The following is a 26,202-nucleotide window of genomic DNA, read 5'->3' as shown; positions in this document are numbered from 1 at the left end:
TAAATTGTCTCCTTTTCATTTCGAACAACAATAATAATAATAATAATGAGGTTGATGAAAGACAGATTGTTGTGAGTTTTGGATTTTTCTGTTTTTAACGAGATCTGAATTTTAAACTTCAATACAATTCTAGTGAAAAATGTAACAATATTCCACATCAGTACCCTAGTGGTTAGTGCGTACGGCCCATGTACGGAGGCTCTAGTCTTGCACGGCCTGGGTTAGAATCCGACCTGAGGCTCCTTTCTCCCCCATGTCATGTCACTCCCCACTCTCTCTCTCTCCCTCCCTGATTTCTGACTCTATTCACTGACCTATCTCTAAACGTATAAAGGCATGAAAAGCCCAAAATTAAACATTAAAAAAAGTATCAATATTGATACCAATACCATGGCAACAAAAACACAAGTACAAGGCAAACTCCTGAACACAGTCTACGATGCATAAATACATTGGAAACGTTATTTTGTGCAGTGTAGAAAGTCTTCTTTTTTTAAGCTCGCGGCAGCTTTTGGTTAAAAACAGGCCTGAAGATCTGAAGTTTGGTACTTTAACTGTCGATCATTAAAATAAAATAAATTGAATCATTTTAAAACCTGTGGAATCAAAGTATCACAAACTTTATCATCCTTACAGCACATTAAGTTTATAATGTCAGTGTTTAAAAAAGAGGAGTCTGTGATCCAGCTGAAGCAGAAGAAAGAATACTCTCCAGTTTGAATACTCTGCTAACCTCTCAGGTCAAAGTAGTAACTTTACTTCTCATGCTCTATTGCCTTCAAACACACAGAATTTACCTCTCCAGTACTTCCTGTTCAGGGGAGAGCTCTTCCTGATGTGGGGCGGCTGTCTCTGGGATGACGGTCCACTCTGGCTCCTGTTTGGTCTCCACGGTGTTGCCCCTGACAACAGCCTGGGAGATGGGAGAGTCACATCGTAACTGTGCGGTGAAGAGAGGGAGGGAAAGATGGAGCGGGAGGTGAGCCTATCCAATTACTGAGGATTAGCACCCTGCAGCTGCTGCTGTGTCTTCTACAGGTCACTCCCAGCCACAGAGACTGCTGAGCTTTTATCTGACCCACACAACACTTCAGGAAATGCATTGTACACTTTGTTAACATGTCTCTTAAAAGGAACACAATTCAAAGCTGCATATGCAACAAGTATAATGTAAAGAAAACATGAAGAACTGAATGAAAATGCACTTGTTCTGGTTTGCAGGTAGATGTAATAAAAAAATTAAAAAAAATCCACAAAGATCTGCAGATTGTCTTTTCAAATCAACGTTGCAAACCCTTTAAAAAAAAACCCAGATGTTTCAGTTCTGCCATCTGTGTCTCTGCTGCTAAAGTTCAATATCAGGAATGTGTGATTGAGGTGGCTTAGTTTCTTCCTCCCACTCCCTCATTATTTGATAACATAATTCAGCGTTCTTGTGTTTTGTACCATGAGTCTGTACCTCTGTCTGTATCATTTCACTTGACTACTCTAATATTCTTGCTCCACATTTAAACATTTTTGTTGACGTTACATTTTTATATATTGGTAAGTATTTTTCTACTCACAACCTTTAGTTTTCTACTTTTTTATTATTTTATTTCTGTGTTGATGTATGTTATATCCATGCCCTCTTTTCTAACTAGGACCTCAGTATCTCATTTTGTTTCCATTCATGAATTAAAATGTTCTGGAATGAAACTAAAAAACCTTAAAACCTTAAAACCTCCTTGAGTCCTTTACATTTTTAACTGTCATTTTTAACCCGTCAAAAACTGTACACATTACTTATTTTTTAAAAAAAAAAGTTTTTTGGGGGGCTTTTTTTGCCTTAAATACAGAGACAAGACAGAAATTGGGAGAAAGAGAATGCCTTGTGGGAAATCGGATTTGAACCAGGGGTGCCCGCTTTGAGGACTCTAGCCTCCGTTCATGGGGCACAAGCTCTAACAACTAGGGTACCGGTGCCCCAAAAGGAAAAACTTTTGAGACCACGTGGGATATTATCTCTAACAATCCAGCATTACAGCTACCAGAGATGTCAATATATTTCAGATATCTACAGAAGAAGAAATGTTCTCTTGTTTTTGCCATGATTTAAAGATATATGGGAGATTTGTCCTTTAACTCCGTGAAGTCCACCGACCTCTCAGTAAAGGTCAAAATAATGTCTAATCTAACTAGTTACACATCCAAAGGCAGCAAGACAGATTACACTCATGTTTTTCAAAAAAGATGAGGGTGCATGCATAGCGATCAAACAACAGGATAGTCCTATATTAATAGATGGGTCGGAAGTTTGGACTGAAAGGTCAAGAAGCAAACTGAATCATGTCATAAAAAACTAAAACAGAAACGATCAAAGACTGCCTAACAGGCCCAAATCATAACCTACTGTTAAATAAGGCCGCCTGTGGAGGATCACGTGCACAGAAAACCACAAAAAATGTTCAATACAAAAACTTATAATGCAATGTTAACTAAAGAATAAAGAGAATTAAAGACTCATTACAAAAGATGCATGGAGTTAAAACTGTTTTTAAATCATAGTGAGTCCTTTATCTAATTAACTAAATAACTAACATAACTTTCAAAACACAAAAAGTTACTTTTAAATGCAAGATCAAGCTTAAATTGTGCTACTAGAAATAGTTGATAAACCAAGACAAAGAAATAAATTCAGTGCATAAAGCGTGCGTTCTGCTCATACCTGTATATGAGCCTGTGTCGGCTGATGTCTTCCTGTGATGTGCAGGAGATGAGCTGTCAGCTGCTCCTCTTTGGCTTTAAGTGCAGGTTTCAGATTCTTCCCAGACGCAGAGCTTTTACTTTGCCTCAGGTCATCTTTGTTCTCAGCTGGGACGTCCTGAGCTCGGACCTGGAACACATCCCTACAGGGTTGCACCGACACAGCGACGCCCATGGGTGAGAGGTCTTGTTGTGGGCTGTCAGCGTGTTGTTCCTGCGGGGGATTGCTGCTCCGCTGTGTGTCGGCCGACGTGCCAGTCGCTCTCAGCGGGGTGTTGCCCCAGAGCTGCCGTCCCCTGCTGAGTTAAGAAATGTTCATCGGGGGGGGGGAAGTCGGGGCCGGTCAGTTAGAACCACTCAGTACAAGAGGAACCTCATTAAGAATAATAGACTTGAAGGATTACAGAGTGACAAACGTTTATAGAGAGGCTGTCTGCTTCTATAAGACCGTGCAGTACGATGACTCAACATTTAGAGTAGCTATCGATCGTTCTTTTATTTCAGGGTTAATTCTGTTCTGTTTTATTCCAATTTGAAATTAGCTTTCTCAAACGAAAATCTGATCTTCTTTGTTGTGTGCAGCCTAACTCTAAGAGTCCAAATATAAAAAACCTGAAGCATTTTAATCACAATTTGAAATTCAACTTCAATTGATCTTACAAATAAGAGGTGAAATGCATGTTTACATGTATCTTAATGAAGTAGCTTAATAAACTTATTTCCACAAGGACTCAAAACAATACTTAAGTCCAAAGTCACAATTTAAAGTAGCTAATAAAAAAGTTTGACTGTCCTGATAACAAAAAAAGTTTGAGGTGTGGAGAGGCAGTCTAAAGTGAAAGATGTCATATAAAAATCTATTATTAAACAGGGATGTGTCTACGCGTTCCTGAATAGTGGATTTCAACATAAGTCCCACCTCTGGCAATGCAAAAACACAATAATAGTCGAGGATTTTTGGGTGGCCAATAAGATTTCAAGGGGGGTCCATGTCACCGCTCTAGACACGCCCCAGAATGTATCAAAACAAATGTGAACACTTAAAGCCTTTTCAACGACTACAAGGCCCTAACGGTGAAATCCACAGCACTGAAACTTCATGTCACATATTACATCTTGAAAAACATTAAAAAAAGGCTTTTTTTTACAGTGTAAACTTCAGTCAACTAAAAATGTTACACTAACTCCTTTTTACACTGTATTTATGATCCTCTCTTGCTAAGACAGGTTGTAAAATAATCCCTTTAAAAAAAACATTAAACAGTTTTATTCTGGTTGGGTAAAGGACATGTTTTGACTTGTTGGTCCAAAGAATCACTTGCAGTGCAGAAAATGTTTTTTTTCTGAAAGCTGCAGACTTTCAATGCATACAAATCAAAATCATAAAGTTGTATATGAAAGAATTGTATGCAACATCTCATAGTGCTTGTCTGTAGCAGGATCTTACTTGTCAGATGTGAGCATTGTGTCACTGGGTTGTGTCTCCTGCACTTCCTCTGACTCCCTCACTGGGTCTGTTGCTAGGGACGATTCTCCTGGTGTCAGCGTGTCACACAGCTCCTGCAGGGATTCAGCTCGTTCCTCCACAGACGCATCTTCATCTGTGACGGCCTGAGAGGAAACATGAACTCCTGAGTCACTGAAATCAAACTTTATTATTTTTTTTATCTTGCTACTATAATAACAGAGTCACACAACACTTTCAAATGTTAATGTGAATCACACAGAGTTAGGGCAAATACCTGTCGCTGCTGCAGCACAGAGCCATGGTCAGTCTGGTCAGTCGCTTCATGCAGATTGTTAGTTTGCGTTTCACATTGCACAACAGAAAATGACTGCTCTCCCGCTCTGATCTGAGACCGCAAGACGGGAACAAAAGCAGCAATTTCTCTGCGTACATCCTGAGAGCGAACACAAACAAGCAGACACTTATATTTAAGTGGTGCCAGGTAATCATGCAGTATTCATCATGTATCATAACGGAACCATGAAATAATCGGGATCTCATCTAGTTGTGGAAGCGCGCCACAGTTTAAGAGTTAAACCAAAAATTCAGACAGTTTGTGAGTAAAAGAGTTGAATTAAGCCGAGATGGACATGAATTCAAACTGTATTTTATCAGAAATAGTACCATTTTGAGAGAGTGTCAGATGATAAACACTCTCACATTTGTCCATTTGATATGATGCTAAAGCCAAGAGACAGTTAGCCTAGCTTAGCATAAAGTCTGGGAAAAAAAACATTTTTCAACTTTTTTACTGACTAAACAATCAAGTTATATTGTTTTTTAGATGAGCTTTAGAGGAGCTGCTAGGCTTTTTATTTTAACACTAGACAGAGCTAGGCTAATGTTTCCACCACCGTTTCCAGTCTGTGTGTTAAGCTAAGCTAAGCTAGGCTAAGCTAAGAGTAAGTTTACTTCTAGAAGGGACCATTTTCTTTGGAGGGGTTAGGGTTAGGGACATTTTCCTTGATATGAAAGGACAGCTGAAGAGAGAGTTGGGAGGAGATAATGGGGGATGACTTGCTGCAAAGGGCCGAGGTTGGATTCAATCCTCTGTACATGGGACGCACGACATAACCGCTAGGCTCTCCGCTGCCCCAAGAATTGTCATCTTGTCAAGCAACCTGCTCAAATATTAATAAATGTATTTGATGCCACAGCCAGTTACAGTCTACCACTGGTCTCCAACATTTAACCAACTCCATCTATTTAATCTTTAAGACATTTAATTTATTACAAATAGGAAAAAAACAGAAACATTCAGAGGTGTTACTTTTAAAAAAATGTATGTTTAAAACCTTAATACTGCTTTAAAATCTCAACCGGACCTTTCTTTCTGACAGAATTTTCTAAAAACAGTATATGTTTTCTAAATGGAGCCCCTGTCATACCTCCCACTGTTTCCTGACCGAGTCTGAAAGGCGGGTCACTTCCTGGAGTTGGGACCCCGTGCAAAAGGCCCCAAAACCCTCCACTGCACCCAGGAACTCCTCGAGGACGGCAGGCTGAAGAACTTTTAAAGCTTTCTGAACAAAAAAAGACACAAAGCTGGACAAAGACGGACAAACAAGACCGGCAGCTGTGCAAAGCAAAACCCCACAGACCTTTAAAGGACTTCTTAAGGTCTGGATGTTGGAACATGAAAAGCAGCTCGGATTTACGCTTTTTAAGCAACATGGTGCCAACAAGCTGGCTTCACATACATTCTGATATAACTCGTACTTATTAGCTAAAGCAGAGTTGATATTTTGGTGGGTAAATGTAGAAAACAAAATCTGCTTTAGTACTTTTTTTTTTATCTGGTTTTAAATTCAAACAATGAAAATACCATGGCTGCAAATCCACATACATTGCTCTTTGTTGAAAGACTGGATAAAATATGTGATGTCCTTTTTTGTCACTAAGAAAAATCTTAGGAAGTAATGTTGTCCTTTTAATTTGTATTGTATTTAATTTGTATTTTTAAAGCATACCTGTTTCCTCTTGGCTTGTGCGTCTGAAATGTCTCTGCCTCCAAATAAGTTGATGGCTTGCTGGATGCGTCCTTGCAGATGAAACCTGGCCTTCAGCAGTCGGCTCTTTGCCATTGACTGGGCTTTTGAATGAACCTCACTGCGATCCATGGCTGGTGGAAGAGGAGGTTTTTTCTCTGTCTGTGGAGTCTTTGGTTTGCTTACAGATCTGGATTTTGATTTGTTGGTTTGTAAAGTGTGTGAGCTTTCTTTTTCCTTAGAGACTGTACTTGTTACAAGTTCAGAAAAACTTGGACTTGGAGCCTGATTGAAGGTTTGGGGAAATGACTGAGGCTGGATCGTGGGATGTGATTCAGTATCTTTTCTAGTTGGAGTGAGAGGAGAGTGAATTTGTGGTACTGGTTCTCTTAAAGGCTGAGGCAGTATTTGGACTCGGGGTATGACAATGGTCGGTTCATCCTGCGTAACAATCTGCTGGACATCTTTCGCTCTCTGTTGAGGCAACTGAGATGGAAACTCTGCTAGAAACTGATTTGGGATGTGGGTTTGAACGGAAACATTCCCAATCTTGTCCACATGTTTGGTTCTGGCCACAACAATGGCCCCTGGCTCTGGCTGCTTCTGTGTCTGATTGGCTGCTCCAACAGGTCGCTGGAATCCAAGCGAGCTAAACATGCCAAGAATCTCCTGAGAAAAAAACATAAAACAAATACAGATGACATTATTCAACATTAAATATGCAACAACTGAAGAACCTGAGGAAAGAAACCAAACGTAGCTTGAACTCACCTGGCAGTGGTTAACCGCCTCTGAGATCCTGTCCTGCATGTCAGAGGTGCTGAGGTGCTGCAGAGGAGAGGTTTTCTGTACCTGAGCCACAAGGTCCTGCAGATCCTGCCCCTCAGTTACAACCTGGTTTTCCAGCTGCAGGCCTCGAGAGATCAGAGCCTAGAAAGGATTATATAACAGGCAGTGTGTTATGTCTATTATATTATTTAATCATAAGGAGCTAATCCAAAAACATTAGAATAGTTTAACAGCATTAAAGGACAAACTTTTTTTTTTGCTGGAGTTACATCAAAAGCATGCTTGATTTACCCAATAGCCCCTTATCCTTTTTCTTGTAGTATATCAGTTTGTATGCATGTAACTGGCAATGAAAAGGGGGGGTCCCATGCTGCAGATAAATGGAAGAGATGTTTCCTTTTTCATTATTTACCCATCTTAGAGTCTATGCACACCCCCAATTTTGTAAATCTGGCTATTTAGTTATCTGATAAACTGTTGAAAACTGTGTTTCAGTGCTCGCACCATTTACAATTGATCATGGGGGAAAACATTGTTACAACAACAATGAGCTCAAAGGATCGAAATCAGGGACACATTTAGAGAAAAAAAAAACATGAGAATCATAACTGTTATTATAAACATTCTCGGTACTACTTCACCAAAGTTGCAATGAAGAGCTTTGTCCCCTCGGCTATTGAAGCTCTTAACAAGCTTGCTGCGTTTGCTGCTTTGATTACTGTTATACTGTTTTTGTGTTTCTTCCTGTGTTACGTGTTATACATGTGTGATAGGCTGTGATGACAAATTTCCCCCTTGGAAACAATTCTATCAAACTGCTTTCCAAAAAAAGAGTTCTGGGATTATTTGTGATGGTTTTAACAAAACATCGATGACTATGGTAATTAGATAATTAGAGTGTTCGCAAAGTTTTAGCTCGCTGACTTTGGCTGTAGATTTCAGTGCAGGACGTCCTTTGCGCTTTTTCTCCTTTAGTTGTTGGTAGCAGTCCAGGGTCTCGGTGCTCCAGTGGTTCAGTTCTGCCAGACGGCCCTCCAGCCTGGATGCAGCCCTCTGCAGCTCTCCACAGGTCCTCTCTGCTTCAGCAAGCACCTGGCGTACACATACAAGTCATCAGACGTCATCAGAAGTCAAACCTGCCCCTTAGTTCGTCACAGCATTATGAACAGAACTGGTTTAGTTTTAACTGCTAGAAGAAATGAAACCTGTTGAACTGTATCACAGATAGGTTGGGGATTTTTGGATCACCTGTGGGGGTGTGAAGTCTGTGGACGGACTGAGAGAGGAGAGGTCCACCTCAGTCATCTTTTTGCTCATCAGCTGGTCAAGAGAAAACAAAAGAAATAAAATAAGAACTTTTATACATGGAAGAGTTAGATGACTGTTTCCATCTTTCCCTTCATGTATCTTTACTAACCTGTAGCTTCTGTCGTTTAGCCTTCAGGGGGACTGAGGACACCTCCAGTGGCTGATTTAGTAGAAAGCTGGCCTCCTGGGTCAGTGAAGGCACCGTTTGAAGACACAGAGGGCCTACACTGGACTCTGAGGATACGCCCTGAAAGAGACATCATGTGAAAATCACATTTCGTTTTGCTCCATAAAAAAGTCAAAGAAAAAAAGCCTTAACGGATAAAAAAGAAAAGTCCACATCAGTTTGAAATGAAGTCTACATTAACTTTATCTGAACTTTAACGACAGGTTAAGTCTGAAGTGACAGTGGACGGATCAGTGATACTCACAAACTTCGTCCTCTTCACGCGTTCAGCCCACTGCATGTTGATCTTGCGGAGTTGCTCTGTCAGAGCGAGGCTGGCTGAAGAATCTGTCACTTCGATGAGAAAGTTCCCCGCCTCGTTTAACCTGGCCTGACACGATGTCCACTTACTCATATCCTGCAGCAATCAAAACAAGAAATGATAATGGATCTCCACTTCAAAGTTCTTCATTAGTTCACATATCAGCATTGTCTTCTTCAGCCTTTAAACACATGAATCAACACTGAGAGTCAGAAAGGATTCTTTTTTTCTGGACAAACAGACTGAGGTACCTGATCATGCATCATGTCTCTCTGCTGTGTCAGCCATGTCTGCAGAGAAGTCATGCAGTCGTTGTAAGTCTCCCACTCAGACGCCACTCTCTCCATCGTGCCCCTCACAGCCGTCACAGCCTGTTGTATCAACTCAGCTTCCCTCTCTGCCTCCTTCACCTGCCGAGTGACAATCTGGGAATCTTCGCCTGGAACGGGAGAGAGTGTGCAGAGGTCAAGTCTTTTGGAAATACGAAGATTTCCTCACATAAAATATCATGGTAGCATTCGGTACTTTATAGCAAATAATCACAGACACATATTCAGCTCGTACTTAGTGCTGCCTTGCTTGTGTAAGCATTCGCCTTTTTCTGCAGCTTTTGGAGAGCGTCCATCAGAATCAAAAGCTGGCCTTGGCGTTCCATAGTTTCCTAGAAAACAAATCAACCAAAGTCAATTATGCAAATTTCTAAAAAAGCATCAATTATCACACTACTCTTTTATTTTTAACTAAAGCCAATATCATCAATTTGCCGTCCGAAATCCTTTGCAAGATAGTTTGTTAAAATCCATTTCCACCACAATAATACTGCCAGAATGAGTATTTTTTTTTGTATTTGATGTCCTGCTCTCAGATACTCACATGCCAGTCCTGCAGAAGCTGGGTCACTGTCTCCTGGGACCTGTAGGGGGCTTTCCATGTCTGAACCTCGGCATCAACGCGGCCCAGGAGATCAAGCACAGTGTGACGAGATTCCTTGTATTCCAACTTGATCCCTTGATACTTGGCTGTCACTCTGATATTTGTTAAACTGTAAAAAAAAAAAAAGAAGTTTTTTATGCATCATGTGAATGTTTTATTGGAAACAAAATGTTTGTACTTTTAATATAAGACGTCGATAATAATCAAAACTGACTATCAAATCACTTACCGTCTTTTTACCTCGTCAAACTTTTCAAGGGGCACGACTAAGTTCCCCGAGACATCCATGTTTTTGAAGGTATCAAGGATATTGACATGATGGCTCATCTCTTTGATTAAAGTCTGAAAAAACAACATTATAAAAATTGACATTGTGACAACTAGTTTCATCTCAAGTAGACAGATAACACACATTTCCAGTTCATATCTATGGCCTAAATCGACCCCAGTGTACAGCTTGTCGAAGCCAATGCATAATGTCTCTGTTGTTTTTGACCTTTAACTTGTCTTGTTGAGTTCTTGCATCTTTTGCAGCATCTGCATGCTCTCTCTGTTTTCCTCCGTCTTCTGTTAGCGCTGCCTCTGCACGCTGCAGCCACACCACAACTGAGTCCAGAGGAGGAGGAAGACTTGAGTCCAGGTCTGCTTTACATCTCTGCAGCTGGACAAGACACACACATACAGAAACCTGGTATGAGTACAGATTCTGGTCTCTTCTGGCAATGTAGTCTAATGAAGTGTTTATTAGTCTGCTGAAGAGGGACAAAGGAAGTGAATTGGACGGAGCTATTCTCCAGACAAAAAATAAGTGACTACAACTCTCCATCTTTGCACGTCCTCACCTCCTCCTCCAGGCGATCCCACGCCGTCCTGAGAGCTCGCTGCTCCTGGCTCAGCTCAGGGCAGCGCTTTACTGCAGCGAGGAGAGTCATCACTGGTTTCCTCTGCTCAGTGAACGAGTCTGACAGTTTCTGAAATACCTGATGATCCACATACAGACATATCTTCTTAATATCTTCTTAACACTGTCCAAATGATTCACAGTTGTTGTTTTTTTTCTATTCTTTGAGAGCTTGCTCTTTGCCTCACCTGATATTTTTCTGCAAAGCTTGAATGTTCTGTAGCTGTGCGTGCCTCTGACAGGTCCTGGTAGGCTTGCTGCAGCCAGGCGGTCACCTCTAGTGCTCGCTCACTCTGGGGGACCTAAATGTTCGATATCAAGGTGTATTTAAGGGAGTCATAACTTTTGACCTCACGAAAATTTCATTTAGAAAAGGTAGGAAATAAAAGATTTAAAGAAAAAAGGGGAGTTGTTGACTCGGTGTACAACTACCTGGCGTAACGGTGAGACAGCGAATGCAGGAGTAAAGTGAGCAGGCAAGTTGACAGATGGGAGAGAAGAGGGCTCAACCAGAGGAAACAGCTACCCCACCAACACCACAACAGATCATAAACAGGATGGAAAGAATAAACAGGAAATGTTGAATAAACAGGAAATGCTGGGTTGAAGGTAAAGAAAGCAGCAGGGCGAAACAGTAGTTTGTTTTTAAGAGGACAGATTCAGATTTGACTTCAGCTATGTTGTGATTCCTGCAGTGAAGTTTTCAGAAGTTGTGACACTGAGAGTGAAGTACTGCTTTTGGTTGCCTACCTGCAGGTGGTCATCAGGTGAAGGCATGTCATTGGAGTACTGGAGAAACTGGGCCACATAAGTCATAATGGACTTCTCATCAGGGTCTTTAACATCCACATCTGACGTGCATGTAAATACAAAGAAAGGTTTAGTACGGATAAGAAGCTCCTGTAGTGATCTGTCTTACTTTTGCACTGAATAAATAGGTAGCACCCTGCGAGCAGCAACCAGGGATGAAAATGAAGGCTAATGTGAAAGTGCTTAAAAACGTGCAGTTCCGAGAGTGTCCACTTGAGGTAGGCTCAAAAAGCCAGGGAATCCTCATTAGAGCCCATTTAGAAATACTAATTTTTACAGCAGAAACAAAGATGTTTACAGCTTGGTACAAAAAAAGGTTTTGGTCTCCTTATCTCATTTTCATATAGCTAACAACATTGGTGAATTTTTGTTATCACATATACGTTGTGATGATAACTAGACTTAAAGTAATGCATATATTTGCATAATTATGAGCGTGGCTGATTTGACTGACAGGTGGTCATACTGTAGCTATTTGCCAGGAGGCTAAAGCCAGCTCCACTTCTTTATCTGTTTCTAAATTGATTATACGTTGAGTCAACATTTCCAATATGGGAACTGTCATCATTAAGCTTCAAAGCCCTTCTTTAGAAACCAATGGGCGATGTAACTGAAACTACGTCCAGTCTATGGTCGCACAAATTTAGTGATTTTTAATGCTCCTTGTTATTTAAAGATACCTGGCAACACTTTGTTGACAATCTGAAAAAGTCAGCCTCACCCTGGGGCTCCAGCAGACGGGGGATGTGGAGCTCCCTCTCAGCCAGGTGAAACGCCTCTTCCAGGTTCTCCTGGTTGCTTCTGAACCGCACAAGAGAGAGATCAACCAGCTGTGGCCTGAGAGAGCACAGGATGGCCAGGAAGGCCTCTCCGCTTCTCCAGCTCTTCTTAAAGTCCTTCACACTTAGAGAGCAACCAGCCCTGGAGAGAGAACCACAAATTAATTACCCTAAAAGCAGTATAGGACTAGAAGTAGATGTAGGTGGATAACCAACCGTTGGCACTGGTCCTTGACCCACATGAGCAGGGCCTTCTTGGCGGATATTCGGAAGTGTTTATGCAGAGGTGAAGTCCGGCCTGCATGGACTGGACTAGCTGGGACCGGGCTGCCAGAAAAGGAGTCCAGGCTGGTCAGAGAGTCGAGGGAGGAATGACAAGAGCTGTAGCAGAGAGTGCTGGCCAGCTCCTCTATCTAAAACAGAGAGAACAATACACTGGATATAACATGATCCGTGCCTTTGAAAGCAGTAGTGGTGTTCAGAACCGGCTGCGTTAGTTATGATCTGTACTCACGTGACAGTGGAGGATGATGGTCCAGATGAGGCCGAGGATGATGGAGGGCCGTCCATCTATGATATCTGGGATGTTAATGTTCACCATTTTGATCTGATCAAACAAAACAGATTCATTAATACACCTAATTGTAGTTTTTCCTCTGCCATTATTCATGTTTTTTTGTTGTGGAAGCTTACTGATTTTTTCTTGAGAAAGTTTAGTGCTGTCTCGATGTTGGCCCTCTGCTGGAAAACCCCTCGGCCCCTCTGTCTTTTCTGGGAAGACAAATCACAACATCAGCTTTATTGTGAGAATAATATCCACTTTATCTGTCTCTGTGTTTGTTTGGATTTCTACTAGCACCAAAACTCACACTGGAATACTGCGATACAGATCAATCATAGACTTCTTGGAGGGATTATTTTTTTTTTTTTTTAGGAGGAATCAGAAAAAAAACATCTGATTGACTCACCATAGGTTGACCAGTCATCACCTCCAGCAGGTCGAGCAGCTGTGACCCACTCTTAAGGTCAGAGAAGAGGTCTGACACGTGTGAGGGAGGGCATCTCTGTAACAATACAAAGAAACAAACAAAGTTAAGTTTTGATTATTTGTCAATCCAGCTGCAGGATACATGGATACATGTTTGAGATCAGGTGAAAAACATCACCCATCTTAAACTGCACTGATCCATCCAGTGCAACTATGACGACTCTTCACTTGTCAATCTTTGGCAAAGAATATCAATGCCTTTTTAATTTGCATTTACACCATAAACAGTTTAAAGTATACGTTATCAACAGCAGCATCAAGAGCAATTGATCATAACACTAAAATCATTGGGGACCCAGTAATCTCAGAACCGATCTGTTATTGCCCGACAATGATAAAGCCTCTGAAGGGGGCGTCTAGAGTACATTTAGGGGCTTCTGGTGTCAATGGTAGATGGACGTTGGACGTTTCAAGTATAGCAGAGGGTCACTGTTTGACAGAATATCAATCTGCTGATAATAAATTCAGAGTATTCTCTTGTCATTCAGTAAAAAATAAATAAGAGGATTGAGAAAATGAAACTTTTAGCAAATAAAACAAAAAACAAAAAAAAAGAAACAAAAAAAAAAGCCAAGTATATCAGTATTTATTTGGTCATATCATGTTTCTTTGAATACTACATATACTGTAGCTCCTTAATAAATAAATGTGATAACTCCAAAAGTCCTTCATTTAAAACGGTCTGTTATGAATCTGTAATGGCTTCATATTTCAGTTTCAGGGGTCGAAGCTTCACGCCGAGCGGTGACTGCTGTCCTCGAGACCTACAGGAAGAATCTCTTGTTGGGGGTTGGTCAGGAGACTGCTGTAACAGATGGCAGGTTATGAACCAGTGGTTTCAGAGTGCAGTCAGATGGGCATGAGTGTTCTTTATGACGAGGTGGCAGGATTCAGGTTACGTTCTGTTCCGCTTCACCGGGGAACTATTTATACTCCGGGCGAGAGTCACAGACGTCTCAGTGTCTCGGATCTGTGATGAGCTGCTTCACTGAACCTCAGCAATGAGTCAGCATGTCTAAAGTTTGCTTAATATCACTTACAGCTTCACCACAGCATGACATCATGTCACACAACAGTCCCTTGGTAGAGTTTAAGAAAACAGGTTTAATGCTCAATCTTGTCTAAGTATAGCACACGGAAAAAGCAGCTTAACTTTGTGCAAAAACATGAGTCAGCACTTTCCATCTAAGACAAAAAATCGAAGACATTTCTAAAGCTTGTGCAAAAAGTGAAGGCATGCAATACAAAACAGTTTTCCTCTTACATGTGAACAAATACAGTATGAAACAGTCTGCAGTAAAAAAAAAAAAACCTGCCCTGCACCATTACATCATCCTTTCTATCACACACTCACTATAAAACACTTACAACACATAAAGATCTTTCTCATTTGATAGCTGATAACAAACATTTGTGTGCTGTTATCTACTTTAATAAAGTTTCATTTTAAAAACAAAAAAACATTATTTACTATTACTTTGAATTACTTGCTTGTAATAGTTGTAAATACATACCTCTATCTTTTATTTTATTCCTATATATTCTCATTTTATTTTGTACTCTTCTTCTCGTCTTTTACTGCTGCAACACAGAGAGTTTCCTCTCTGGGGATCAATAAAGGATTATCTTATCTTATCTTATCTTATCTTAAGTACAAGGTTCTGACTTGACAAGTATAAAAAAAGATCAATCTTGTGTTTTAAGTATAACATGCATACAGCTCTCGAGCGCTCTTCAACAAATGCAGCAAACATGTTCCGTTCATTTATCTAACAAGCATCACAGATGAGTGATATGTGCACCCGTGATGCTCGACATACCTTAGAGAGTTGAGCGTTGATCCAGTTGGTGAACGTCCTTTTCTGAATCTGATCGTGCTCCACTGTCGAGGAAACAGACAAAAGATTTGAATCGTTTCACAATCGAAAGTGAAGAATGTGAGAACGCTAGAACTCTCTTTGTTGGATGACATGAAGAGCTGCGATATTATTTAAACTCCAGTGGCGAGTCTGTTGGGGCCCCAAGGCAAAAATCAGTTAGGGGGGGGGGGCCCTCGAACCAGCGTTCAGCAGGGCAATAAGAGGGAATGCAGCCAGATGGGGCCCTCTTAGGGAGGTTTCCTAGTGTCATTGCAAGATTTGCACATTATGGGTCGCTGCTTTAGTCTCAATTTTGTCAGCCCTCTGGGGCCCCCTACTGGTCTGGGGCCCTAAGCAGTTGCCTGCCTTGCCTGTTGACAAGCAGCGCCTCTGCTAAACTCAAACTTGAGTTTGTCGGCCGTAACAAAATAAAAAATGCGCGCAGTGTTTCATTGTTATTACATTGTTTCCTTTATGTCTCACTATGCTTTAAAATAGGCAGAGCAGCAATGGTGTGAAATTGTCGTTTTTGTTTTTTCGTCATTGGTAGGCTAGTACCGACTCCAGTTGGACTGAAAAAACAATGAAATATAAATGTTCAGAGCTGTCTGAAACACGCTGCAGCTGATTCAATCATAATCCTGAAACTTCATAACAACAGTGCAGCTCTCCTTTGAGCTGTAGGCAGGTAATCAGATACTCACCAGCAGCAGCCGAGTGACACTCTCCTCCACCCTCCATGCTTATTAGCGATAGTCAGTAAATCCATGTATAATGAGTGAAGTTTAAACAACATAACACGGCCCTGTCTAACACACGGTGACCCGGAGTTCCTCTTAACGCTGAAGTATACCCGGCTGCCAGCTAAGATCTGGATACAAGCCGGGATGGCTTCCAAGACGGTGACAGACATAGACACTGACACTGTCACACACAGATAATATATACAGAGACACTCTCACACACTGCTAATACACACAGAGACACTCTCACACACTGATACACAGAGACACTCTCACACACTGATAATACAGAGACACTCTCACACACTGCTAATACACACAGAGACACTCTCACACACTGTTAATACAGAGACACTCTCACACACTGCTAATACACACAGAGACACTCTCACACACTGATACACAGAGACACTCTCACACACAGATACACATAGACACTCTCACACACAGATAATACACACAGAGACACTCTCACACACTGATACACAGAGACACTCTCACACACTGCTAATACAGAGACACTCTCACACACTGATACACAGAGACACTCTCACACACTGATACACAGAGACACTCTCACACACTGATACACAGAGACACTCTCACACACTGATACACAGAGACACTCTCACACACTGATACACAGAGACACTCTCACACACTGATACACAGAGACACTCTCACACACTGCTAATACACACAGAGACACTCTCACACACTGTTAATACACACAGAGACACTCTCACACACTGTTAATACACACAGAGACACTCTCACACACTGATACACAGAGACACTCTCACACACTGATACACAGAGACACTCTCACACACTGATAATAAAGAGACACTCTCACACACTGTTAATAAAGAGACACTCTCACACACTGTTAATAAAGAGACACTCTCACACACTGTTAATACAGAGACACTCTCACACACTGTTAATACACACAGAGACACTCTCACACACTGTTAATACACACAGAGACACTCTCACACACTGTTAATACACACAGAGACACTCTCACACACTGTTAATACACACAGAGACACTCTCACACACTGATACACAGAGACACTCTCACACACTGATACACAGAGACACTCTCACACACTGTTAATACACACAGAGACACTCTCACACACTGATACACAGAGACACTCTCACACACTGATACACAGAGACACTCTCACACACTGTTAATACACACAGAGACACTCTCACACACTGATACACAGAGACACTCTCACACACTGTTAATACAGAGACACTCTCACACACTGTTAATACAGAGACACTCTCACACACTGTTAATACACACAGAGACACTCTCACACACTGTTAATACACACAGAGACACTCTCACACACTGTTAATACACACAGAGACACTCTCACACACTGATACACAGAGACACTCTCACACACTGATACACAGAGACACTCTCACACACTGTTAATACACACAGAGACACTCTCACACACTGTTAATACACACAGAGACACTCTCACACACTGATACACAGAGACACTCTCACACACTGTTAATACACACAGAGACACTCTCACACACTGATACACAGAGACACTCTCACACACTGTTAATAAAGAGACACTCTCACACACTGTTAATAAAGAGACACTCTCACACACAGATACACAGAGACACTCTCACACACTGCTAATACAGAGACACTCTCACACACTGATACACAGAGACACTCTCACACACTGATACACAGAGACACTCTCACACACTGATACACAGAGACACTCTCACACACTGCTAATACACACAGAGACACTCTCACACACTGTTAATACACACAGAGACACTCTCACACACTGATACACAGAGACACTCTCACACACTGATACACAGAGACACTCTCACACACTGATAATAAAGAGACACTCTCACACACTGTTAATACAGAGACACTCTCACACACTGTTAATAAAGAGACACTCTCACACACTGTTAATACAGAGACACTCTCACACACTGTTAATAAAGAGACACTCTCACACACTGTTAATACAGAGACACTCTCACACACTGTTAATACACACAGAGACACTCTCACACACTGTTAATACAGAGACACTCTCACACACTGATACACAGAGACACTCTCACACACTGATACACAGAGACACTCTCACACACTGATATACAGAGACACTCTCACACACTGTTAATACAGAGACACTCTCACACACTGATACACAGAGACACTCTCACACACTGATACACAGAGACACTCTCACACACTGTTAATACAGAGACACTCTCACACACTGATACACAGAGACACTCTCACACACTGATATACAGAGACACTCTCACACACTGTTAATACAGAGACACTCTCACACACTGATACACAGAGACACTCTCACACACTGATACACAGAGACACTCTCACACACTGATACACAGAGACACTCTCACACACTGATACACAGAGACACTCTCACACACTGTTAATACAGAGACACTCTCACACACTGTTAATACAGAGACACTCTCACACACTGATACACAGAGACACTCTCACACACTGTTAATACAGAGACACTCTCACACACTGATACACAGAGACACTCTCACACACTGTTAATACAGAGACACTCTCACACACTGTTAATACAGAGACACTCTCACACACTGATACACAGAGACACTCTCACACACTGATACACAGAGACACTCTCACACACTGTTAATACAGAGACACTCTCACACACTGATAATACACACAGAGACACTCTCACACACTGATACACAGAGACACTCTCACACACTGATACACAGAGACACTCTCACACACTGATACACAGAGACACTCTCACACACTGTTAATACAGAGACACTCTCACACACTGTTAATACAGAGACACTCTCACACACTGTTAATACAGAGACACTCTCACACACTGATACACAGAGACACTCTCACACACTGTTAATACAGAGACACTCTCACACACTGATACACAGAGACACTCTCACACACTGATACACAGAGACACTCTCACAGCGATAATGAACTCTCAGACAGACGTATGCACACACACAGTGAGCGGATTTGATCATACATGGTTCTTCAAAGGGTACTAGACCAGAACCTGAAAGCTTCTGTTGCCAAAATATTAAACTTATACTATTTATAATGTGTTAAAGGATGTCCTTGTTACGGTGTCATAGGAGTGATGGAAATCTCATAGGAATGTGGAGGGCGGTATAGCATAGGAATTTATCTTATATATAGCTTGAATAGTAAATTGACAGCGAAAATGGAGCCAATCGAGAGTCACAAATGAACCTAACGAGCAGGTCTGTGGACTGTGGGAGGAGGCCAGAGTACCTGGAGTACCCAGAGAGAACCCACACATGCAGGGGGGGGGGGGAACATGCAAGCTCCACACAGAAGGGCACCTGGTCCTGTACTTTAAGTTTTTAAAAGATGATGATGTTACCCAAGAGGTTCAGATGATCAGTGTTAGTGTTGACTTTAAATACAACCTTCATAATGACACACAGTAGCAGTGTGTGGTCCCATGAGACTAAATCATGAGTTCATCCTCTTATCAATAAAGAGATGTTTGTGGAAATCAGAGAAAATCACTTTCAGTTTTCTGCACTCACACTTGTCCTCCGTGAGAGTCGGCTGTTTGTTTAAGCGCTTGCCAAGGAGGGGAACACCTCAGAATGTTAATCGCTGGCCTCCACCCAGTTCACTGGCATGCCCAGTACAAAAGAAGAAAGCGGCTTGGTCGCATGTATAATAACTTTTAGCTTCAGGCCTTTTTCAGAAGCATCAGTCAAACGTGTTTTCTCATGGACCAATTAAAGATCAACAAACAGAAAGTGATTTAATGTCATGAGAGTCTGTGTGTGTGGAGATCTCAATAAGGACATTGTGATATTATTTTCAGTTAGGATACCATAGTAACGGAGGCGTTGATAGCGTATAGTGGTTAGAGCACGTGCCCCATGTACAACGGGTGTGGTCCTCTGAGTGGACAGCCTGGGTTCAAATCTCTTCACGCATATCATTCCCCACTCTCTCTCTCTGTCCCTGATTTCAGACTCTATCCACTGTCCTGTCTCTACAATAAAGGCCATATTAATAACTTGTAATTATAGTCGTGCAGTTATTTTGGAGCCTGATGGTTAATAAAATCTTATTCTAAAAAAATTGTGAAAGAAAATGTAAAATACTGGACACTGATGAGACATCATTACTAAGTTCTGCACATTTCTGCATCGAAATGTCTCGTAAATATAAAACAAATATATAAAATGAAGATTCATTCACTTATTTATACAATGCTAGAAAGACTTGACCTGTTTAGTTCTGTCGTGTGTGTATGTTTGGTGACTGTACTGGACGTTTTTAGAGGTTTTAACCAAAGGAACATCTTTCCTGCGCGGTAGTTTTTACTGCATAAAGTAAAACGAATAATCCCGCTCAAAATGATGCACTGATGATTGAAGACCAGGAAACTCGATGTTTCCTCACATGCAATCTTACTGGTGTAGAGAAAACAAACTCTACAGGTTTTTCAGTGATGAAAGCTGAAGATATAATACGGTGCAGCATAGAAAGACAGACTTTACTGTATGTCTGCAGTTGTTGAGACAACAGGTGACATGTTTTATTTTTTTGAACTAGAGTGAATCAAGCTGTTATTTATTCTTTAAATTCAACAGTAAAAATAAAGATAGAGGCTGCATACACTCTGTAACAACAGAACATTGTGTAAACTTGACCTTACAACTGTCCTTTTGTGTGTGCCTGAAGCAGCAGCTGTCATCTAGTGTGTTCAGGTTAATATTAAAATATTATTGATACTATGTCAATAGGTAAACAACCGTTTTGAATTCATCCATAAATTACATCATTCATTTTTTTTTCTACAAACGTGGGCAAATATCAGTCCCTTTGTGCAAGACTTAGCAAAAAGTTGGGTGATAATGGATGTTAAAGAGATTGTATTACAAATATAGATCACATTCAAAGTTGACTTTTTATAACTTAGTCTTTGTACAAATGTTGTTTTTTAAATTACGACAGTTTTTCTTAAATGAGTCAAGACGAAAACAAAGCAGCAGATTCTCTAAATCATTGTAATATACTGAATCTTAACCCCTTCATTATGATGCATGTTACATTGTCTCAGTGGTTTCAGTTCACAGACTTTCTGGAGTTTTTTTTAAGGTTTATTTTGGGGATTTTTCTGTCTTTATTTAGAGATAGGACAGTGGATAGAGTCAAAAACCAGAGAGTGGGAAATTATGTGGGAAAGCAGCCACAGGTTGGATTTGAACCTGTGCCACCCACATAAGAGGACTATAGCCTCCGTACATGGAGCGTGCACACTAATCACTTCCCCAGCAGCGCCCCGTTCACAGCCTTTCTGTTTACTTATTGTTTTTTGATTGTCAGAAAAGTCTTTAAATGTTTTGGATGTGACGTCCTGAAACAGAGACATAAAATGCGTCGTCGTTGAGTTTACAAAAAGCTGTTGAGACGGGCCGCCACCTCCACTTTCCCTCAAAATGTACGAGCCCACACTGCATGTAACACTCTCACTTTTTAGCGTGGCGCTGCCTTGACCTGAGGGTCAACCTGCCATGTAATGCACATTGTAAGCACATGCATTCATAGTGAGTATTAGAGTTCTGTCAAATCAGAGAGAGTTTGGTCAGCACTGTAATTCCCATGACAACAAATCACATGTCACAGCACATATAAAAGTACAGGAATAGACTGACCTTGGAGGAGCATGTGCATGTTGTCGATGTCCAATGGAATGCCTCCATCGTCTTCCTCTGCTCCACCCGAAGCCATGCAGCCTCCAACCACAGCGAAAGATCAACCTCAGAGAGGGAACAGGAGACGTGGAGAAAGCTCGGGGTAAATACTGCTGAGCAAACTTTCTTTTTTTCCAAAACATTGGATCTAATCTCTGCTGCCTCATTAGTCATGTAAGAGAAAGAACGCACCCATCCACACCCTGACGTTACCACAGAAACACACACACACATACAAGTAGACACATGCACATGCTCAAACACAGAGCTCAAAGAGGATTCAATACTCTGCTGTATGGACAGAGCTAATGCAGATATACTAAAATAGACAGCCTGGTCACAAATCCTCAACATACCTGTAGCGCTGTAGTCACTGAACACAGCTATGGTGCACAACAATAAAGAACTGCACAGGAAATGTCCTCAGCTGTGTCCTTTCATATTGGCACAACTCTGTTTGGTTTCACCATGTTGAGTCCCTTCAAATAGGACGTGGCCTTTAGGTGCTCATAAATGAAACAAGGTGCCTTTTCCTATTGGAGCGTGCAGGACAAAAAAGGCTGGACGTCCCGCCCACATTCACTCCAGGGCCAAGATCACTCCCGCAGGCTAAAATACGCACATAATCTTCTCTCAAGTCATATCCTGACAAGTCCTAGATTTGATTTGTTTGGTGACCCCGGGTTTGTTTGCAAGGTTTGTCTACAGAAGTTTAGGTTGACCTTTTTTTTTTTTGTCCTCTTCTTCTTAAGCTACAGAAGTGCAATAATGTAACAGTTAAGCAACAAGAAGACCTTTGGTTTGTTTCATTAATGTTTAACTGTTTCAGGTTCCCTTGATGTTTCATATCAATGCATGACTTTGCAATAAAGAGTATTTTACAATGTTATCAAGCTTTCACTCTCGTACTGAGTTTCACTTGGACTACAGCTGTCTACTAAGGCTTTTTAGTTTAAAGTGGAAAACAGATAAAAGTAAATGATACATGTTTTGTAATACTTGACCTGGAAATAAAATTCAATACTTGGATTCTCAGTAAATCAGGGACAAAAAAAACCTCCCGTTGTTGTTATAATTATCTGTACCTGAAGAGAGAGAGGGGGGAGGGGGGAACAACAGTAGAGCATGTCACACTATGCCACCTTTACCCTTGAGAGTAGTGCCAGTGTTTTATTTATTTGTTGCTTCACTATGGTGAGCGGACAAAGCTGGTGGAAAGTCTGTGTCCCACACAGCAGCTGCACCCTCACCTCAAATTCCCACTTCTATTACGGCAGAGCACGGGTGTCATGAAGTAGAACAAGATATACGGTGGGTGAATTGCGACGGAAAGTGAAACAAGAGGGTACAGTTTAAATGGTTATTATGGTGAAGGTCATTTAAGAAGGCAGGTTATAAATGCATGAATTAAAGGAAAATGATAGCAGGTTTAAACTATGTGATGTGTTGCTATTTTTGATTTAAAAGGCTGTATTTATACTTTTCAGTGGTGATTTATTGAATGGGTAACCATGAAACAAGTTGTGGCCAGCTGTTGGCCTTTGACCTCTGAGATAAAAACCACAACGTCGACATGGTAACCTGCCCTGATGAAGGCCTGCATGGTGTTTATGAATCTGTAGCCCTGATGTATTAAAGGCTTTGTATGCATAACCCTCTGAGTGCCTCAGACTGTAATATATAATATACTGTATATAATTATTGATTTGTTAAAATGAGAATATTTCCAAATTCATATAAAAATTTTAATCAGTTAAAGAGAGGAACGATTTGTGTTTAGTGTTCACAGTTAAGTCCTCAAGGTGGAGCCAACAGATAGCTATAGTTGTAAAATCGTGTGTCGTGTACCTCCATTGGGTGGCGCTGTAGTCCAAAAACAGGAAGTAAATACTACACAGAGGAGCGTAGAAGAAGACTTCCCCCACGACTTTGGTGTTTAGCAGCAGCGTCTTTCCTGACCTTCCTACAGCAGCGTGACAAACTGAAAGGTAAGAGAAGAATTCACACTTTTTTTTAGTTGCATTCACCTCAATTTTAAAATGCAAATGATTAACTTAACAACTTTGAATTAAAATGAAGCAAACGTCGTTTCTTACTGAGGCTGGTCGTGCTACTTTTGCAGGTGTGCACAGCTAGCTCAGTGGCTAGCTCCAGTTAGCGTCCTTTCCTGGTTATACGGTGAATGTGCTCTGCAGGGGGGCCCTTCATAGATTCAAGCGTTTGAATGGCAGGGTCAAAGTAAATAAAAACCAAATGGTGCCACTTTACCTGTTTGTTTTGAGCTCAGTTTCGCCGGTGTCCAAAGTCACTTCTAGGCCTGACACATCTGAGGGTCACGGTTGTATTTTGGGTCCTCAACTTCATCAGCTTTAAATCCAGTGACTACACTATCTGCAGGAGGGGAAAACCAGGTTAAAAACACATCTAAAGTCAGCATTGGAGCCTAGGGTATTCAAGTTATTAGTGAAATCTTCAAGTATTGAAGGACGTTAGTGGTCTTACTTTGTAAAATGACTGTCTGTCCTTCACTTGTGCATTAATCGTTAAACTGTCATTTGAAGTTGTGACGTCACACTGAGAGCTTTTTTCCCCCACGTTTCTTTGTCTTACAGATGGCTGGAAAGGCTTTTACAAACTGGTGGTCCTTGATGAGCCCATACTACACAAAGGCCTACCAGGAGATGTGGGTGGGCATGGGCATCATGACATACCTGTACTACAAAGTGTCCTACGGGGGTGAGTTCACAATTGGAATAATAACATGCTTTACATTAGAGCTTATTGTACCCTGTGACTTGCATTGAAACACACTGTCAGAAACTGTTGTCAAATTTACTGAAACGTGAATTGAAGCAGTTGTCATAAAACTAGTTTGTGCTGAATGTGACTAATATAAGCCGTGCTTATTTCTATTCCAGGCAAGAAGGCCTGAGAGTTCACAGGTCAAGTCTCAGTAGAATTGCTTACATAGAATCTTTATTATCATTGTGTACAAGGACACAACGAAACTTCGTTAGCAGCAAATCTTAAACAGCAGCGTTTACAAAAACAACAAAAATATATTTGTGGTGATGTGAGAGAGAAGTGTGCAAAAAGTGGCTGTTAAGTGAATGAATGATAATAATAATAATAAATAAATAAATAGACAGATGTGTTGATTGGAAGAATATATACAGTTATTATTTTGCAGTGACTGATTCATTAAACAAATATAGAGATATAGTGCAAATAAGTGAAGTTATAGTGCAGTGACAGAGTATTTGTGCAGTGACTGAGTAAATAAATAGACAATTATAAAGCAGTGAGTTACAAGTAATATTGAACAGTTAGCAGCAGTTACGTAACTATTGCACATTGTTGTACCCTATAACTTGCATTGAAACACATTGTTGTCATAAAATGTACTTTCCCAAATACTGAAACATGAATTGAAGCAGTTGTCATAAAACTCTTTAGAGGTATTTCATATTAGCTTGTGCTGAATGTGACTAATATAAACTGTGCTTCTTTCTACTCCAGGCAAGAAGGCCGTGAAGGACAGTAAGTTCTCTAACATCTTCTAAACTGACACTATTCAGCTGGAAATTAACGTACAATACTTGTCACAACTTTGGGGTTAAGGTTCAATATATACACACTGTATATTCATTTTCTCATCGTAAAATAGTTGGCTCTGTATGTTTATAAATTCCACTTCATGTATTGTACAACATACATTTTCTTCAATAGCTACAGGAAATACACATACTTGTCTTCACTTTTAAACTAAGTGTTTTATGTATTTTTTATAATTTTGTTCAATGGCCCAAAACATCCTGCCATACTGAGTGTATCAACATTTCACTGACCATTAGTGGCTATACTTACAGAGCTTTATGAATATGGGGTAATGGTGTAAATAGTAACAGTTCAGATGTATGGCTATTTTGTTTTGACCTTGTATCACTTTATATGTTATGTAATTTGCTATATGATCTAAATTGTTGGTTATTGTATAAAGAGTGAAGTTATATATCAGGATTGTCCTTTTATCTGTTTTTAGGGAGCATAATAATCACTTACATTATTAACAACTTTGTGTAGATTTTAAGATTTGTCTCTATTTTCTCTTTAAATTGAAAATCAAGAAATGTCAATTTTAAAAAGGTGACCAAGAAAAATCAAGAGTTGGATGTGGTGCAATTACATGTGATTTCCTCAAGATGTCGCTGACAAATGGCTAATCCAGCTAATACTGGCTGATATTTTAGGGCTCTTCAGCGGTTAAATAAATCAAGAACATGGCCCAGTCTGTGTTTTATGCATCTGGGTTATTCAAAACTTCTTCTTTTTTGCAGAGCCCGCCCATTAAGTTTCCCACCGTGCTGACCAACCCTCCACCTGCTGTGTAATAAGGCCCCAGATGTAGTCGAGAAACCCAGCTTCATCTTTGAATCTTTTGTTAATATGGAACAAATAAAGTTAATATCCAAACATTT

General features: G+C 40.7%; 2 protein-coding genes across 5 annotated transcripts in view; one reads left to right on the top strand and one right to left on the bottom strand.

Annotated features, from left to right (window-relative positions):
* LOC132984759 (nesprin-2-like) overlaps positions 1–22,181 on the bottom strand; it is a 98,443-nt gene extending 76,262 nt beyond the window's left edge. For all 4 annotated transcript variants that reach the window (XM_061051697.1, XM_061051699.1, XM_061051698.1 and 1 more), the window contains exons 1-27: positions 22,081–22,181; positions 21,686–21,790; positions 15,117–15,178; positions 13,217–13,312; positions 12,942–13,019; positions 12,763–12,855; positions 12,465–12,661; positions 12,191–12,390; positions 11,410–11,510; positions 10,848–10,961; positions 10,601–10,738; positions 10,255–10,419; positions 9,988–10,100; positions 9,699–9,867; positions 9,390–9,486; positions 9,077–9,264; positions 8,769–8,921; positions 8,447–8,584; positions 8,278–8,349; positions 7,954–8,121; positions 7,012–7,170; positions 6,223–6,909; positions 5,641–5,775; positions 4,488–4,646; positions 4,193–4,356; positions 2,708–3,044; positions 798–913 (exon numbers count right to left, since the gene is read on the bottom strand). In XM_061051697.1, the coding sequence (XP_060907680.1) occupies positions 798–913; positions 2,708–3,044; positions 4,193–4,356; positions 4,488–4,646; positions 5,641–5,775; positions 6,223–6,909; positions 7,012–7,170; positions 7,954–8,121; positions 8,278–8,349; positions 8,447–8,584; positions 8,769–8,921; positions 9,077–9,264; positions 9,390–9,486; positions 9,699–9,867; positions 9,988–10,100; positions 10,255–10,419; positions 10,601–10,738; positions 10,848–10,961; positions 11,410–11,510; positions 12,191–12,390; positions 12,465–12,661; positions 12,763–12,855; positions 12,942–13,019; positions 13,217–13,312; positions 15,117–15,178; positions 21,686–21,761 (4,175 nt within the window). In that variant the 5' untranslated portion in view covers positions 21,762–21,790; positions 22,081–22,181. The remainder of the gene's footprint in view (positions 1–797; positions 914–2,707; positions 3,045–4,192; positions 4,357–4,487; positions 4,647–5,640; positions 5,776–6,222; positions 6,910–7,011; positions 7,171–7,953; positions 8,122–8,277; positions 8,350–8,446; positions 8,585–8,768; positions 8,922–9,076; positions 9,265–9,389; positions 9,487–9,698; positions 9,868–9,987; positions 10,101–10,254; positions 10,420–10,600; positions 10,739–10,847; positions 10,962–11,409; positions 11,511–12,190; positions 12,391–12,464; positions 12,662–12,762; positions 12,856–12,941; positions 13,020–13,216; positions 13,313–15,116; positions 15,179–21,685; positions 21,791–22,080) is intronic.
* A 1,371-nt stretch (positions 22,182–23,552) lies between these two features.
* atp5mj (ATP synthase membrane subunit j) lies at positions 23,553–26,202 on the top strand. Its single transcript, XM_061051696.1, has 5 exons — positions 23,553–23,712; positions 24,337–24,460; positions 25,244–25,264; positions 26,062–26,101; positions 26,136–26,202. The coding sequence occupies exons 2-4, from the start codon at positions 24,337–24,339 to the stop codon at positions 26,073–26,075; spliced, it is 159 nt and encodes a 52-aa protein (XP_060907679.1). The 5' UTR covers positions 23,553–23,712; the 3' UTR covers positions 26,076–26,101; positions 26,136–26,202.

The sequence above is a fragment of the Labrus mixtus genome, chromosome 12 (genome assembly GCF_963584025.1).
Source record: "Labrus mixtus chromosome 12, fLabMix1.1, whole genome shotgun sequence".
Classification (NCBI taxonomy): domain Eukaryota; kingdom Metazoa; phylum Chordata; class Actinopteri; order Labriformes; family Labridae; genus Labrus; species Labrus mixtus.
The sequence above is the reverse complement of the archived record's forward strand: the minus strand, read 5'-3'. Positions and strand labels throughout refer to the sequence as shown.

Bases quoted from the DNA above. Each gene is read 5' to 3' on its own strand.
- atp5mj (XM_061051696.1), top strand. From the start codon at position 24,337: ATGGCTGGAAAGGCTTTTACAAACTGGTGGTCCTTGATGAGCCCATAC. The intron at 24,461-25,243 runs GTGAGTTCACAA...TTTCTACTCCAG, and splicing joins CTACAAAGTGTCCTACGGGG to GCAAGAAGGCCGTGAAGGAC.